The sequence below is a fragment of the Penicillium bovifimosum genome, assembly GCF_028826915.1.
Source record: "Penicillium bovifimosum strain IBT 22155 chromosome Unknown utg000002l_segment0_segment0, whole genome shotgun sequence".
NCBI lineage: Eukaryota > Fungi > Ascomycota > Eurotiomycetes > Eurotiales > Aspergillaceae > Penicillium > Penicillium bovifimosum.
In genome coordinates, this window is record NW_026622711.1 from 3,769,254 (window position 1) to 3,782,694 (window position 13,441).

At 50.3% G+C, this 13,441-nt stretch overlaps 4 protein-coding genes across 4 annotated transcripts; 3 read left to right on the forward strand and 1 right to left on the reverse strand.

Annotated features, from left to right (window-relative positions):
• Nucleotides 1–26: 26 nt before the first annotated feature.
• On the reverse strand, nt 27–7,297 carry tor (putative TOR pathway phosphatidylinositol 3-kinase TorA; the record flags this gene model as incomplete). Its single annotated transcript, XM_056663364.1, has 3 exons — nt 27–413; nt 474–7,108; nt 7,171–7,297. 3 exons carry the CDS (start codon nt 7,295–7,297, stop codon nt 27–29), a joined length of 7,149 nt encoding a protein of 2,382 aa, XP_056525477.1.
• Nucleotides 7,298–8,987: 1,690 nt separating this feature from the next.
• On the forward strand, nt 8,988–10,222 carry N7515_002621 (SDR family oxidoreductase; the record flags this gene model as incomplete). Its single annotated transcript, XM_056663365.1, has 5 exons — nt 8,988–9,009; nt 9,060–9,111; nt 9,173–9,305; nt 9,357–9,647; nt 9,716–10,222. 5 exons carry the CDS (start codon nt 8,988–8,990, stop codon nt 10,220–10,222), a joined length of 1,005 nt encoding a protein of 334 aa, XP_056525478.1.
• Nucleotides 10,223–10,557: 335 nt separating this feature from the next.
• N7515_002622 (mitochondrial 37S ribosomal protein bS1m) lies at nt 10,558–11,979 on the forward strand (the record flags this gene model as incomplete). Its single annotated transcript, XM_056663366.1, has 1 exon — nt 10,558–11,979. The coding sequence occupies one exon, from the start codon at nt 10,558–10,560 to the stop codon at nt 11,977–11,979; it is 1,422 nt and encodes a 473-aa protein (XP_056525479.1).
• A 397-nt stretch (nt 11,980–12,376) lies between these two features.
• On the forward strand, nt 12,377–12,971 carry N7515_002623 (40S ribosomal protein eS17; the record flags this gene model as incomplete). Its single annotated transcript, XM_056663367.1, has 3 exons — nt 12,377–12,571; nt 12,634–12,831; nt 12,891–12,971. Exons 1-3 carry the CDS (start codon nt 12,425–12,427, stop codon nt 12,969–12,971), a joined length of 426 nt encoding a protein of 141 aa, XP_056525480.1. The 5' UTR covers nt 12,377–12,424.
• Nucleotides 12,972–13,441: the final 470 nt, after the last annotated feature.

The following is a 13,441-nucleotide window of genomic DNA, read 5'->3' on the forward strand; positions in this document are numbered from 1 at the left end:
CATGCAACTCCAAAAGCAAAGCCACATTACCAGAAACTACACCATCCAATCCAGTGTTGACAGATGTTCTCGACGTTGGTTGCTTGCGCAATAAGCTTGTCCACCTGGTCACTGACACTCAGCTCTTCATTGCCTCTGAAGTCTCGTCCGGTGAGCTTCTCCTTGACACGGGCGAGGACCTGGAGAGCACGGGCGTTCTGTGCCTCGCGGGCCTCTTGCGGAACGCCTTCTGGAGCATCGAGAATACCACCTTCGAGCATGGAAGGTCGACGGCGGCGGGCGAAATCCGGCTGAGCACCAGGTTCGAAGTTGGCGCTGTCCATAATTGACTGGCGACGATCCGTAGGAATAGACACTCGGTCGGGAGACTCTTGCGTGCCCAGACGCCAGTTGATCAGAGGATCGTGAATGAACTATAAGTACGATGGTTAGCGGTCGGCATCAAAAGCAATGATATACCAGATATAACTTACAGCCTCCAACACTGCCATCAAGGAATCCTTATGCTCTCGCAGAACACGCATGACAGCCTCGCAAGTAATGCGGTAGCTACCCTCAATATTGCTGACTTCCATAGCGAAAGTCAGCATGCGGGTGAGTCGGAAGGGAACTCGCTCTGGATATTTCTCTCGGTGCATTGCGATTTCGAAACAGTCACCAAAGTCGATATGTACCACACGGCCATTGCCACGGTCCAACAACAAGTTCGACGGGTGTCGATCTCCAAGACCAAGGATGTAGCCTACCATAGACATGACACCGAGTGATCGAGTGTAGTTGGTACGGCGTTCAAGCCATGCCTCAGAGCTCTTACTCTTGAGCCAAAGCACCCGGTACAGATCCTTGCCGGTTGTGTTGTCCATAGCATAGCCGAACACTTCAACCTTCTGCATGAGAGTAAGGCTGTCGTAGTCGGGTGCCATTTGCAGCATAATCCGATGCTCGATGTTGAGTAGAATGCGACGACTCTCACGATATTCCTTGATCAAGGCGTGCAATGTGTCACTGTTGGACACCCATCCCAGCAGACCGGAGCTCTGTGACAATGGAATAGCTGGGAAGCGTTGAACTGACAAGTGTCGCTTGAAACTCTCGCTGTCATTATCCAGCAATGTATTGCACAGGCCGAAGAGTTGCATAACTCGCTCATCTTGTCGAATGTCTTCGTGGCCCTTGACAAGGTACATGTACGAACTTCCGTTGCTGCCCTTGAGCGTCATGCGACGCGGGCGTTTCTTGGTCTGCAAGACATGCAAGATCGGGTCAAAGCTCATGATTCGAATGACTGGCTTTCCACTCTGGTACGTTCCTGGAACCGCAAGGCCTAGGTCGGAGCAATCCTTGAGTCGCGGAGACACATATTTGAGATCGAGAGTCGATAGTTGTGGCAGCTGCCGGCTGATCTTGCGGAACACTGTGTAATACAAGTCCCAAGCTTGGTTCAGGTCGCCTATCTCCTGCGATTCCCGATACATCATGCAGTAGTGCCTCGCTTCGGCCAAATCACGCCCGAAAGCTTGGGCAAATGAGACCTCGCGAAGGGTCTCAGCCCCCTTGTCCAGCATCTCATGGAATGGCGCAAGCGTTGCGAACATGCCTTCCACGTTGTGATCGCCGAAATAGAGACGAGAGGCCTCTTCCAAGCCCTCATGCCAGAGTTCATGCCACAGTACCGCAACTCGAATGAGCTCGTGACTGACAAGATCCGCTTGCTCAACAAGTTTGGCACTGTGTTGTCGCATGCTTTCCATAATGTTGCTGGCAGATTGAGAACGTCGAGTCACATTTGACTTCATTGCCACCGTCAGTGGGTAAACCAGGGCTTGAGGGTGTGCTTTGCCGACCTCGGCAAGCAACCTATGGACAGCACCCCGTACTCTGATATTGGGCTGGTTGATACGAGCGATCAGTTGGGGGGTAACAGCAAGCCAGGTGTCAATGTTGACAGATGTAAACCCTTCAGTGACGACAGTATTCACTTCATGATCCCCACCGTGAGTGAACCACAGAGTAAGCAATCTAAGGGTGTCTTGCAGCGAAGATGTCAAAGACAAAGCGATAGAGCGAATGAATCCGCGAATGGCAGGAATCACATGCTCTGTAACGATGTGGGCCGGAACCGGTGCTGGCGTGCCCTCACGATTAGCCTGATTGGAAATCGTTGTCACGACTTCGAAGTTGGCAAGTGCCCAGGAGTGCCACGCCTTGTATGAATCGCGGTTGTACTGGGTCGCCGCTGAGTATGCGTTGAGGACCTCTTGGATGTGTTCTGGTCTCCAATCACCTCTTTGAAGAGCCGTTTGCCATTCTCCTTGCCTGAGATAGCTTTTAGAGAGTAGTCTTCTGAATTTGTTTGCATCACCAATCCGCTCATGTATACGGATAACATCCGGGTGGTTTTGATCGATGGCTCCGTTGGCTCCGTTCGCATTATGGTGATCAGGATGTGACACCATGAGTGTGTTGTATCTGGAGAAATCATCCGTCAGACTAGACGTGAACTCCTTCATCATTTCGAGGGATTCTAGTTGGTGACCGTTTGCCCAGCTGAACTTCAGCCTGGCGTAGGTGACTTCGGGAGGTATGACGGTGTGCATGCCATTGGCATCGGATACCACCGTCTCCAAGGATGCAAGAGATCGTTCCGCGAGACCCATTCGATTGGATTTGCGACAAAGATTGGCAAATTTGATTGACATGTCAAGATTTTCACGTGGAGCAGTGACAAGAGCTCTGACCTTGAGCATGCGCTGCCATACCTCCACGTTTTGCTGACATCCAAGCAATCTTTGATTCCAGGTTTTGCGCATAGCGTCTTGCTTCTCAGGGTCGCCAACGTTGCGTTTGTAAGTGATGATCTCTTCCAGTTCAGCGAGCATCTGGACTCGAACAACAACGTTATAGGCACGGTTATATGACTCTCCGAGAAGAGCAGACAGTTCTGTATCGAGACCATTGCGAGCCTTCTCAATGTACATGTTTGCCTCTTCGAATTGGTTGCGATGGATTGCCAGAATGGCACCGAAGAACGAACGGTCGGGAGACTGTTCTTTCATGACACCAAGATATGAGTCCATCAACTCCCACTGGCCCCGGCCCCAAGCAGCAGCAGCGGCAAGAGGCGCGATAGCTCGGCGATGCTCCAGTGATGCTTGATTCCACTTCTCCTGAGCGAGGTCCGAAAGGACCTTCCACTCACCCAGAGCGTGTAAACAGCGCATCTTACCCATCGTGATACCAAATGAGTCGGGATCCGTCTTCTCACGTCGTTTGTAAGCAGCAAGGGCTTCGTCCCACCGTTGGAGCTTCTCAAACCACGTTTCCTTGAGTTCCACATCACGATACGCTTGCGCTTTGCGAAGGATACCAATGGCGGCGTCTGACTGCTGAAGCTGATTGTTGATCGTAATCAAGGCTTCAACAGCACCTGAGTTCTGATCTTGCTCAAATTCGAGCTCTTTGTAGTGGAGAGCTTTAGCAAAAGCATGACATTTCGCAGCATACTTGCCAAGGGTGCGGATGTCGATCGGAAGAGCTTTATCATCGTGCTCCATGAATTCGGCCAAATTGAGAAGGATTTGCAGAATCTCAGGTGAGATATTGGTAGAAGTAAGAGCCTTCTCAATTGAACGGACGAGCTCTTCTTGGTATTGGTCATATAGCTCAGTCCAGCATGAGACGAACGCAGCATTGAATAGGTCCCTCGAAAGCGGCTGATAAATTCCAGCCAAACTGGCACACGCACGCAGTGCCGGAGATGGGGACTCCTTCAAAAGCTCGATGCTAAAGCGGCGTATCCACTCCTGCCAGTCCTCACGAGTAGACTTCTGCGAAGCGTCCCATGCATTCTTAAGATGCTGCTGGTTCACGACGATCTTCTTCTGTCCAATTTCCGAAAAGTTGGTGTCGTCAGTAGGGAAAGAATATACTTCTTCCGGGTTGAGATCCTGCGGGAGTGGATCGCCCTTCTGGAGTTTTGTCACCAGGATGTGATAGTTGACATGCGTAATCTGGTGGGCTTTCAGAACTTTGTTCAGGAGGTGAATGTAATGCGTGAAATCCTGGCCGAGCTGGAAGATCAGAGCACAGATGCAGTCTAGTGCAGCTTGACGCAACACTCGATCGCCGCTGGCCACAACTCGTGACAATGAATGAATCATTAAAGATGCAAAGTCAGAAACATTGACTTGCCTCGACAGCTTCGTCAAACTATCAATAGCAGACTTGCGGATGCTTTGAGGATTTTGCGGTCGATCAAACAGACGAACAATGGAAGGAATGATGAGATGCATGTATTCCTCCCCACTTGTGCCGAAGATCAAGAGGGCGTGAAGGATCTTCTCAGACGGTTGACGCCGAGGCGACGTGTCCTTATCGAGTGTATCAAGCATCAAAGGGATCAGGCCGGCAAGATACTTCCTGAACTCTCCTTCCAATGACCGGGCAATAGCTTCGACTAGCGATAGAATTGTGCCCTGTATTTGATATGAACTATCCCAAAAGTCTCTGATGACCTCAATAATCTCTGGCAAGAATGTGCGAATGTGCTGTCGCACGATGTTCACAAGGATTGCCATCTGGTTGAAATAAGTCTCAAGGCGGCTAGCAGGAGAACTTCTAATGACCATAATGAAGCCTGGAATGATTTGCCCAAGGAATGGCACACACTTCAACCCCAAAGTCTTGAATATGGTGACAATCGCATCAATGACGGCTGAGTGATATTGTGCAAGGGAGTTTTCTCGCAGGATGTTCTGCATCAATGTATGAATGACCACCGTAGGGTAGTACTCCTCGTTGGACGGTGTGAGACCCTGCATGATGAGGGCGACATCAGACACATTTTGTATCTCATTGATATGATGTACATCTGGTTCAATCTCGCTGATCTGTTGGTATTTGTAGGGATCGAGGGCACCAAGAACTCCCAGAAGTTTGATGGTCTCCTTTCGTAGCGAGCCTGTCTGTTCCGTCTTGATGATGTTGATGAGGACGGCGAGAAGATGAGGGTATTCCATGTAAGGTTCGATAACATAGCCGGAATTACTGGCGAGCTGCCCTAGTGTCCGAAGCGCAGCTTCACGTTTGGAATGAGAAGATAGATCCTGAAGTGAGTCCAAGATAATTGGCATGATCTGCGGTAAATATTGTCTCATCTCATGGCCCCCGACGTTGGCAAGCTCGCCGACGGCTTTCAGAGTAGTGGCGGCAACACCGGGGTTGATGTCCGTTGTTTTGGGCAACAAGGCAGTCACCATGGGATCCACGTATGACCTGATCAACTTTGTTGCATTAGAGACAAACAGGCTGATGAGTTGAGCTGTTTCCTCCTTTTGACGAGCAGTATTTGCGAAGCCAAGACCAGTGAGAAGATTAACCAGCAATTTTCGTAGCGGCGGGAAGACATAAGCAGGATTGACGCTTGAGAGTCGACCGATAATGCAGATAGCGGCTTCTTTGACATCGAAGACCTCATCGTTGACTGCTAAGAACAAGCATCGGATGTTCTCCGGCCGTGCCAAGTGACGGTCGAATTTGCGGTCCAGTGACCACAAAACGGTGCGTCGGATTTCAGGGTCAGGGTCCCCAATGCCCACAGTCAAAAGCTTATCGATAACCTCGCTGACAACTTGGATGGAATGCCCACTGGTCTGGTTGATGATCGGATCGTGCACGAACAGCTGACAGCATGTAAGAGCGGATGCCTTCCGAATTTCAGGGTTGTCGTTTTCCACGTAATTGATAGCGACATCTCGCACAAATTCATTCAATATGTGTCCAGAGAAGTCAAAGCTGCCTAACGTGTGAAGTGCTAACGCGATATCGGAATCGGTATGAAGTTCATGAGGTGCAAAGTCTTTCGCAAATGACGGCATAGGAGGTAGTCTGTTTTCAGGACAACCCAGGGGCCGGAACGGCGTGCCACAAAGGATGATACTCAGCATATCGAGAAGCTTTTCCTGAATCATAGGCTTGATAGGAGGAATATAATGGGCCATGTCGACCAAAGCTTGTGTTAATGACTTGCTCAATCCGCAGGCAAAAATGGGATCCAGAAGAGCCTCCATGTACTTGCTGAGCGCCTGTCCCACCGCGAGGGATAGCATGCTGATACATTCGAACATTGGCGCTTCAATGACTCCAGGTCGGTTCCTCGCTTTCATTGCGAGTCCTTCTCGAATGTAGATTATGATGCCATCAAGATATTGACCGATAGCGGGGCCCACCGCGTTCGCGATCTTACCGATGGCAATGAACGCCGAGTTCCTCTCTTTGTCCCTCTTGAGTTGCGCTTGGAGGTAAATCATGAAGCGGTGGAGATAAATCTCAATGAAGTCGGTTGGAGCGTAGGAGGCGAGAATAGGAATAGTGAGGACGACTTCAGTGCGAATCTTTGGATCACGATGGTCCTTGAGACGGAGAATGATTTCACAAGCATTCCGATAATGTTCTTTCATGAACATCGTGCCCTTCAAGATCAGCTCCTTGATGATCAGAAGGGAGCCATGGATCGAATCGATATTATGGGACTTCAAGCCTAGTAGCGCCTCATCATGTATCCGGGCAAACCACGACTGGCGGACTTGAGAATCACGAGCCACAATGATTTCAAAGCATTCACCCACGGCCTCGGCAGCAGTCTCTCGGATGAGTACTTTGGGGTCCCGAAGGGCAACCCATACAAGCTCGAAGACCTGGGGAACAAATCCGTAGAGGAGGGTTGGCGAGCCCTTGGCAAGTTCTCGGATCACCAGCACGGCAGCGAACCGCCGGCTCTCCTGTCGCTCTGATTGTAGCCATTCCAACGCGGATTGTATTTCGCTCTCCACCAATTCCGCGGTGAGAGCCCCGCCGGGCTTCGCAAGGCGCCCCAGCGATCGGGCTGCATACACCAAGACCACGTTGTCATTGCTGCGAAGGGCGCTGCGTAAGTAACTGGCGAACCTCGTGGTTTTCTGGGCGGCATCAACACCGTCAAAATCAATGAGATGATCTAGTGCTAACAAGCCGCCTATTCTCTCGTTTGCATCGCTGCCGTTGACCACGAGTTGGGCGATACGTTGGCTCACGGCGTTATAAAATTCGACGAACTTCTCGGCGGGCCATTCTGCAAGAGTAGACAAGTCAGTTTATCCGTAGAGTTCTCAGGCGCTGAATTTGCGATAGTACCTCTGGACACTGAGAGAACGTTATCATAGAGCTCATAAGCAGCTCTGGCCCTAGCCTCCTCATTCTTCGATTTGAGCTCCACGAACAACCTCTGCGTCACGTCTGAAATTGCACCTGCTTGGGCCATATTGTTGAATCACACCCCGTGGTGGACATTGGAATACCAGGTCTAGGCCATAAAAGAAAAAGACGTGGATCGCATAGAGTTGGTGGTAGAGGGATGGTCATGTGTGAGGCTTGGAGAAGGTCAGGGTGCACGGACCAGTTTGGAGTTCCTGGCTTGGGTGCGACTTTACCCATTTACCGCCCTTCCATATGTCACAGTACGCAGTAATGTTGTGCTTACGATTACGAGGTAGATGGTTACTCAATCTCAAAGATCCAAGTTGCAAATTATCTATCCCATCTCTCAGACCTCACTCTGTGTTTGCCAAAAGAATCCAGTCACTCCTCGGCACCGAATACGTCACCAAAGGGATTGGATATGACGACTCGTGCAGGGCACAATATCCATCTTATTATCGATTGTATATGAACTGCCTTCCTGACTCCTGAATGGCCCTCTCATCTTCGATCTCTTCTGGACTGTTGGCCGTGAGACCCGTCACAGATAGGTAGAATGGCTTCCATGTACTGAACTGCTCAGATGAATCGCACACGGTCATGCCAACCTACCCGGCTAGCATGGTGCTAAAGATGCAGTCAACACGGGCCTACATCTTCCAAGCAGTGGTCTATAATCCGTCTTCATTCAAAATGATTAGGTGCTGTCCACGTCAGAAGCCCAGTGACTACTATGGCACCTCTACATAGACCCACATTATGAAGGTCCTTCAGAGTAAGAAGCCCTGGTTGATTCTAACAAGAGCGGAACGATCTCATATCTGTAGGCCAGCAGCCGGCATCGAACATCCATAAAGGACCGTTAGCAGTGCTGAAGGCAAGGTGCAAGCTGCAAGCTACAACATCAGAAGGGCGGAAGTACTGCTAGGATAGAACCAACGTCAACCATCTAATGACACGAAGACTTGGTTCCTATTTAGTGACTGCACAAAGCGTGCTTTTACAATAAAGACAAAGTGTGATTCAGGTGTAACCTATGCCTGCCAACCAGGTAAGATATGGTAAGATATGATGAATCGGATTGAGAGGGATGACGGACTCGTTCCAAGTGATTCTTGCCAGAATCAAGACGGATCCCGGGGGCCATGAGACTATTCAAACTGCTCCGGGATATGGACATCACGTAGCATCGGGATTATGTGATGACAATCCGTAACAGGCATATGCCTTGCTGCAAAACAGCATGTCAATTACATGGAGTCTTGTCATATTCATACTGACGTCTTCCAGTCTCACTGTTTGTCTATCCGTTACAATTATCCCTCCTCTCCAACTTGCGAATGCCCTCATTCGCTGGTGGAGCCTTATCTTGCATGGAATCAAATAACATGACTAGTGAGTCAGAAAACACATCTAACCTTGGAACTACTGCGTATATGCATAATGGAGTTATCAAGCCTTAAAGCCATTAAACTCCGGATAACTGCCGTACTGCGTAGCTCCACCTGGGCAGGACCAGGGAGCGAAGATCGCATATTTGTAATCTCCTTGGAGGTTTACGAGGTTGCGGACCTACAGTTGACCTGTCGCAGTGGACGATCGCGGGGGAAGCGGGGGAAGGGATGACGGGTTCCGTGGGGGTTGGGAGCTATAAAAGCCAAGCTCCTCACTCTCTGACATATCTCAACTTTGGTTCTTCAACGTTCGATAACTCTTAGACAACTCTTACCCCAATCCTTCTAGCAAACAGCGCAATGGTCAAAGTTCTCTTGACTGGTAAGTGGGTTCAAACTATGGAATTAACATTGCGACCTAACTCTCTATAGGAGGCAGTGGCTTCATCGCCGCCCACATTGTTGATATCCTCCTACAGCATGGGTATGACTAGTACACCGCAATGCCTATGACAACAAGTCAACAACTGACAAGTTTATCCTAGTTTTGACACCGTTGTCACTGTCCGGTCAGAAGAAAAGGGCAAACAAATCCTTAAGGCCCATCCGGACGTGTCGAAGGAGAAACTTTCTTATGTGCTAGTCAAAGATATTGCCCAAGACGGCGCATTTGACGAGGTCGGTACATGTTTCTCATCCTCACATGCACTACTAACCCCAGTGGGATAGGCTGTCAAATCGAGCCCTCCGTTTGATTATGTCCTTCATACAGCGTCACCTTTCCATCACAATGTCCAGGACCCAGTGAAGGACTTCCTTGATCCTGCCATTAAGGGAACCACTGGTATTCTCAAGGCAATCAAAGCATACGCCCCAACTGTGAAACGAGTGGTGATCACGTCATCTTTTGCTGCTATTGTGAACCCCAACCAGCACGCCAAGGTCTATAGTGAGAAAGTATGGAACCCTATCACATGGGAAGAGGCCAAAGACCACTCAATGGTCTACCGGGCTAGCAAGGTGAGTTCCGCCTCCTTGGGAGAAGGCTAAACCAAGCCCAAGAGCTAAAAGATGGCCCTCGAATCTAGACCTTTGCCGAGAAAGCAGCCTGGGACTTCGTCAAGAATGAGAAGCCGAACTTTGATATTGCGACCATCAATCCACCCCTAGTATTTGGTCCAATCGTTCCTTATCTTAACTCCCTTGAGACCATCAACACCTCAAATCAGCGCATGAGAAACCTTGTTCAGGGAAAGATGAGAGAGAAGATTGAGCCGACGGCTACGTTCCTCTGGGTGGATGTGCGTGATGTTGCGCTTGCACATGTCAGAGCCATTGAAGTTCCTGAGGCAGGGGGTGAGAGGTTCTTCGTAACTGCTGGCCACTTCTCCAACAAGGAAATTGCGGACATTGCTCGCGAGACCCACCCCCAGCTGGAGTCCAAGCTGCCCCCCACAGACGCCCCCAGCGACCTCCCGGCAGACATTTATGGTATTGACAACAGCAAGTCGCAAAAGGTTCTCGGCCTTAAGTATCGTCCGTTGAAGGAGACAGTCTCGGATACCATCAATTCTATTCTAGCTGTTGGTGTTTGAACTCGCCGTGGCTTGTTCATCAATCATCTCATAGACCCAGGGACTAGTTAGAAGCTAGATAAACAACAGAAAAGCTGAATATTACTTTATATACTACCATACTGCCATAACATGTCACATGACACAAATCACACAATTTCTTGTACAAATCAAGAGGTTAAATCTGTGAAAAACTCAACGCAAGGATCCCAAGGCCAAGGTCAGTTCCTCGACGGTCTTAGGAAAGGATTGCGGTTTGGGTCGTTGTGCCTCACCCTACCGCTTTGGCCCGTCTCTCCGGTCAACTTTTTCTCGCGCCAGCTAACCAGCACCACATAGTCAATCAATTGAACAAGATGGCGTCCGCCAGGATGTCGCCAACGGCGAACTTGCTGCGCAAATCGCGTTTATTCGCACTTCCTCCAACTCTCAAACCCCCTAGTGACAACACGACATCGAGAGCTGCTTTCGAATCCAACACCGCAACTCTGCCTCACCCCATTCGAGCCGCCATCGTTACACCGCAATCATCACTAGCTCGAGGCGATTGGGGTCTGAAAAGACCTCTGCCAGCAAAATCTACATCTGAGAAGTCATCGAGACCTGTCGTCAGGGTGCACGCCCTCGATACGTATGAACATGTCACCGACTTCGAATCCGCCGCGGACCACACCATGACACTCGAGAAGTTCCAGGAGATGCACATCCCGATGTCTCTTCCCTTCAAAGTAAACTACGCGACAAGTGTTATGCCAAGACATCAAAGTCCGTTCGAAACTCACCTCGATAACACTGAAAATAGCCAGGGTCTCCACGAAGCTGGGGCCAAACAATTTAGACACACCGGTCCTTGGCTTGCTGGGCAGAACGAAGCGGAGTTCGCAGCGTACTTGAAGCAAGTCACCAGGAACAAGCCTGAGATCATGCGGAAGCTGCGTGAGCAGTTTGTCGCTAAGCGAACTGCCGAGCTCCGGAAAGTGGCACAGGATAATGGAGAGGATTTGGAAGCCATTCCCTCCACTGTCACCGATGCGGAGTTCAACACTTATATCAAGACTCTGCGCGACGACCCATTCGCTCTAGGCCCGGTTATCTTCGAGTTGCTGGACCTCGCCTCCCCTCCCGCAGTTCCCAGTGAGCGCATCGGCCGCAAGTTCTACCAACCTTCCGGAACCAAGTTGTCCTCATCCGAATATGCCATCACCGGACCCCCGAAGACGCACCCGTCTGCTGGTCTATCCTACACGCGTTCGCACGCTCTCATTAAAAACCACCCCGAGTTTGGCCCACAAGCCTACCAGCGCCCCGTGGAAGCCCGCGTCTTGCGCCCCAAGGGCCGTTTCAAGGGACGCATGGCTCGCGCTCTTGCAGGTATCGGTGGTATTGCGGTTGAAGACTTGAATTCCATGACCTTCGTTGAGCAAGGCACGCCTCCCGGTTTAGCCTTCTTCGATGCCTCCATTCCTGGTGGAGGTAAATACTGGGTCACTCCCATCCGGGCTGCGGTCGATTCTGAGGGTCGTATTGGCCTGTCATCGTATCGCGCAAGTGCGACTGCCAAGGCCCCTTACGGCATCGAAGATCACACCAAGCCGACTACCTTGACGATATCCGATATTGCCACTTCTTCGTCTCCCGTAGTTCCAAGGTTGGACAGGAAGTCATTCGGCCAGCCTCGGTTCCAGCCTTCTGCAGCAAACCGGCCCCGAAGACACCCCACGAGGGGCACGGAGGACGTTGCTCGCAGCCTTCTCGACAACCTCAACGCTAAGTCATAGGGGGAAGTGAGGTATGGCTGGGTGTGCAAATGGTTGTACCATGTATGATAGATTGGTGCTCGTGTAAAGCTACTTTCATTTTTCTCTTCTGGCTATGTCATATAACTCGATTGCATCAATAGCAGATCATTTACTCAGCGATGATTCCGAAGGCCCAGATCATCTGAAGAGGGTATCGTAAGGCCAGAGGACCAATAAATAGTCCCACGCTTCTAGAACCTTTACTACACAGTATTGATCTTCTACGTACGTACCTTCCTAATACGGCAGGTGTAGCGTCACATGACATGTTCCGACCATTTGTAGTCACGTGACGACGGAATTAGGGCCTAGGGCAAGACCCGCACAGCAGTAAGCGAAAGTCGGCCCTCAAACTCATCCAAATCGGCAGGACGATTTTCGATCTCTCGAACATTCATTCCGCCAGCCAACAACAACCGCCAAAATGGGTCGCGTCCGTACCAAGACAGTCAAGCGCTCTGCTAAGGTCATCATCGAGCGTTACTACCCCAAGTTGACCCTCGACTTCGAGACCAACAAGCGCATCTGTGATGAGATCGCCATCATTGCCTCCAAGCGTCTTCGCAACAAGGTAAGCTTTGACAATTTTACCAACATACTCCAGCGGAACGCATGCTAATTTAAACTGTCCAGATCGCTGGTTACACCACCCACTTGATGAAGCGCATCCAGCGTGGTCCCGTCCGCGGTATCTCCTTCAAGCTTCAGGAGGAGGAGCGTGAGCGCAAGGATCAGTACGTTCCTGAGGTCTCCGCTCTCGATGTCTCCCAGACCGAGTCCGGCCAACTCGACGTTGATGCCGACACCAAGGATCTCCTCAAGTCCCTTGGCGTAAGTTTTTGCTACACACTATAATGCGTTCGGTTACAGTTATCTAACAACTTCTATAGTTCGACAACCTCAAGGTCAACGTTGTTGCCGTCTCCCAGCAGCAGCAGGCTGAGCGTCCCCGCCGTTTCGGTCCCCGCTAAATTTAGCGCCCGGAATAACGAAAAAAAAGTTCATGCCTTGCCTTCGGTCGACCCTTGGCGTTTCCATAATGTCTGTTCTGGCTGGCTTCTAGCTCGGCTGCATGGTTTAGGAATGAATAAAGACGATTCTCTTTGAGAAAGGTGTCGCCGATTCTCCGAAAGGAGATGACGCTTGATTGCCAATTTTTCCCCCTCGTGTCTGCCTATGAGAGTTTGCTCTTTGGGTTGGACTACGTAGGAGTTCTTGCGCTGGGGGTTACTTCGGCGCAAGAGACTCAAGATCTTCGTTGGTCTGGGTCGTGTCTGGATTGATATCTACCTATAGATGGGTAGGCATTGGTCTTGATGGCCAGCCAACAACCATTCATTTGGTTCATGCGTAGATTCATCATGATTCATCTGTCAATGTCATAATTGATGGGTATTAAATCTGTAGAAAGCCAAAAACTCCGCGCAAATGTCATAACAGG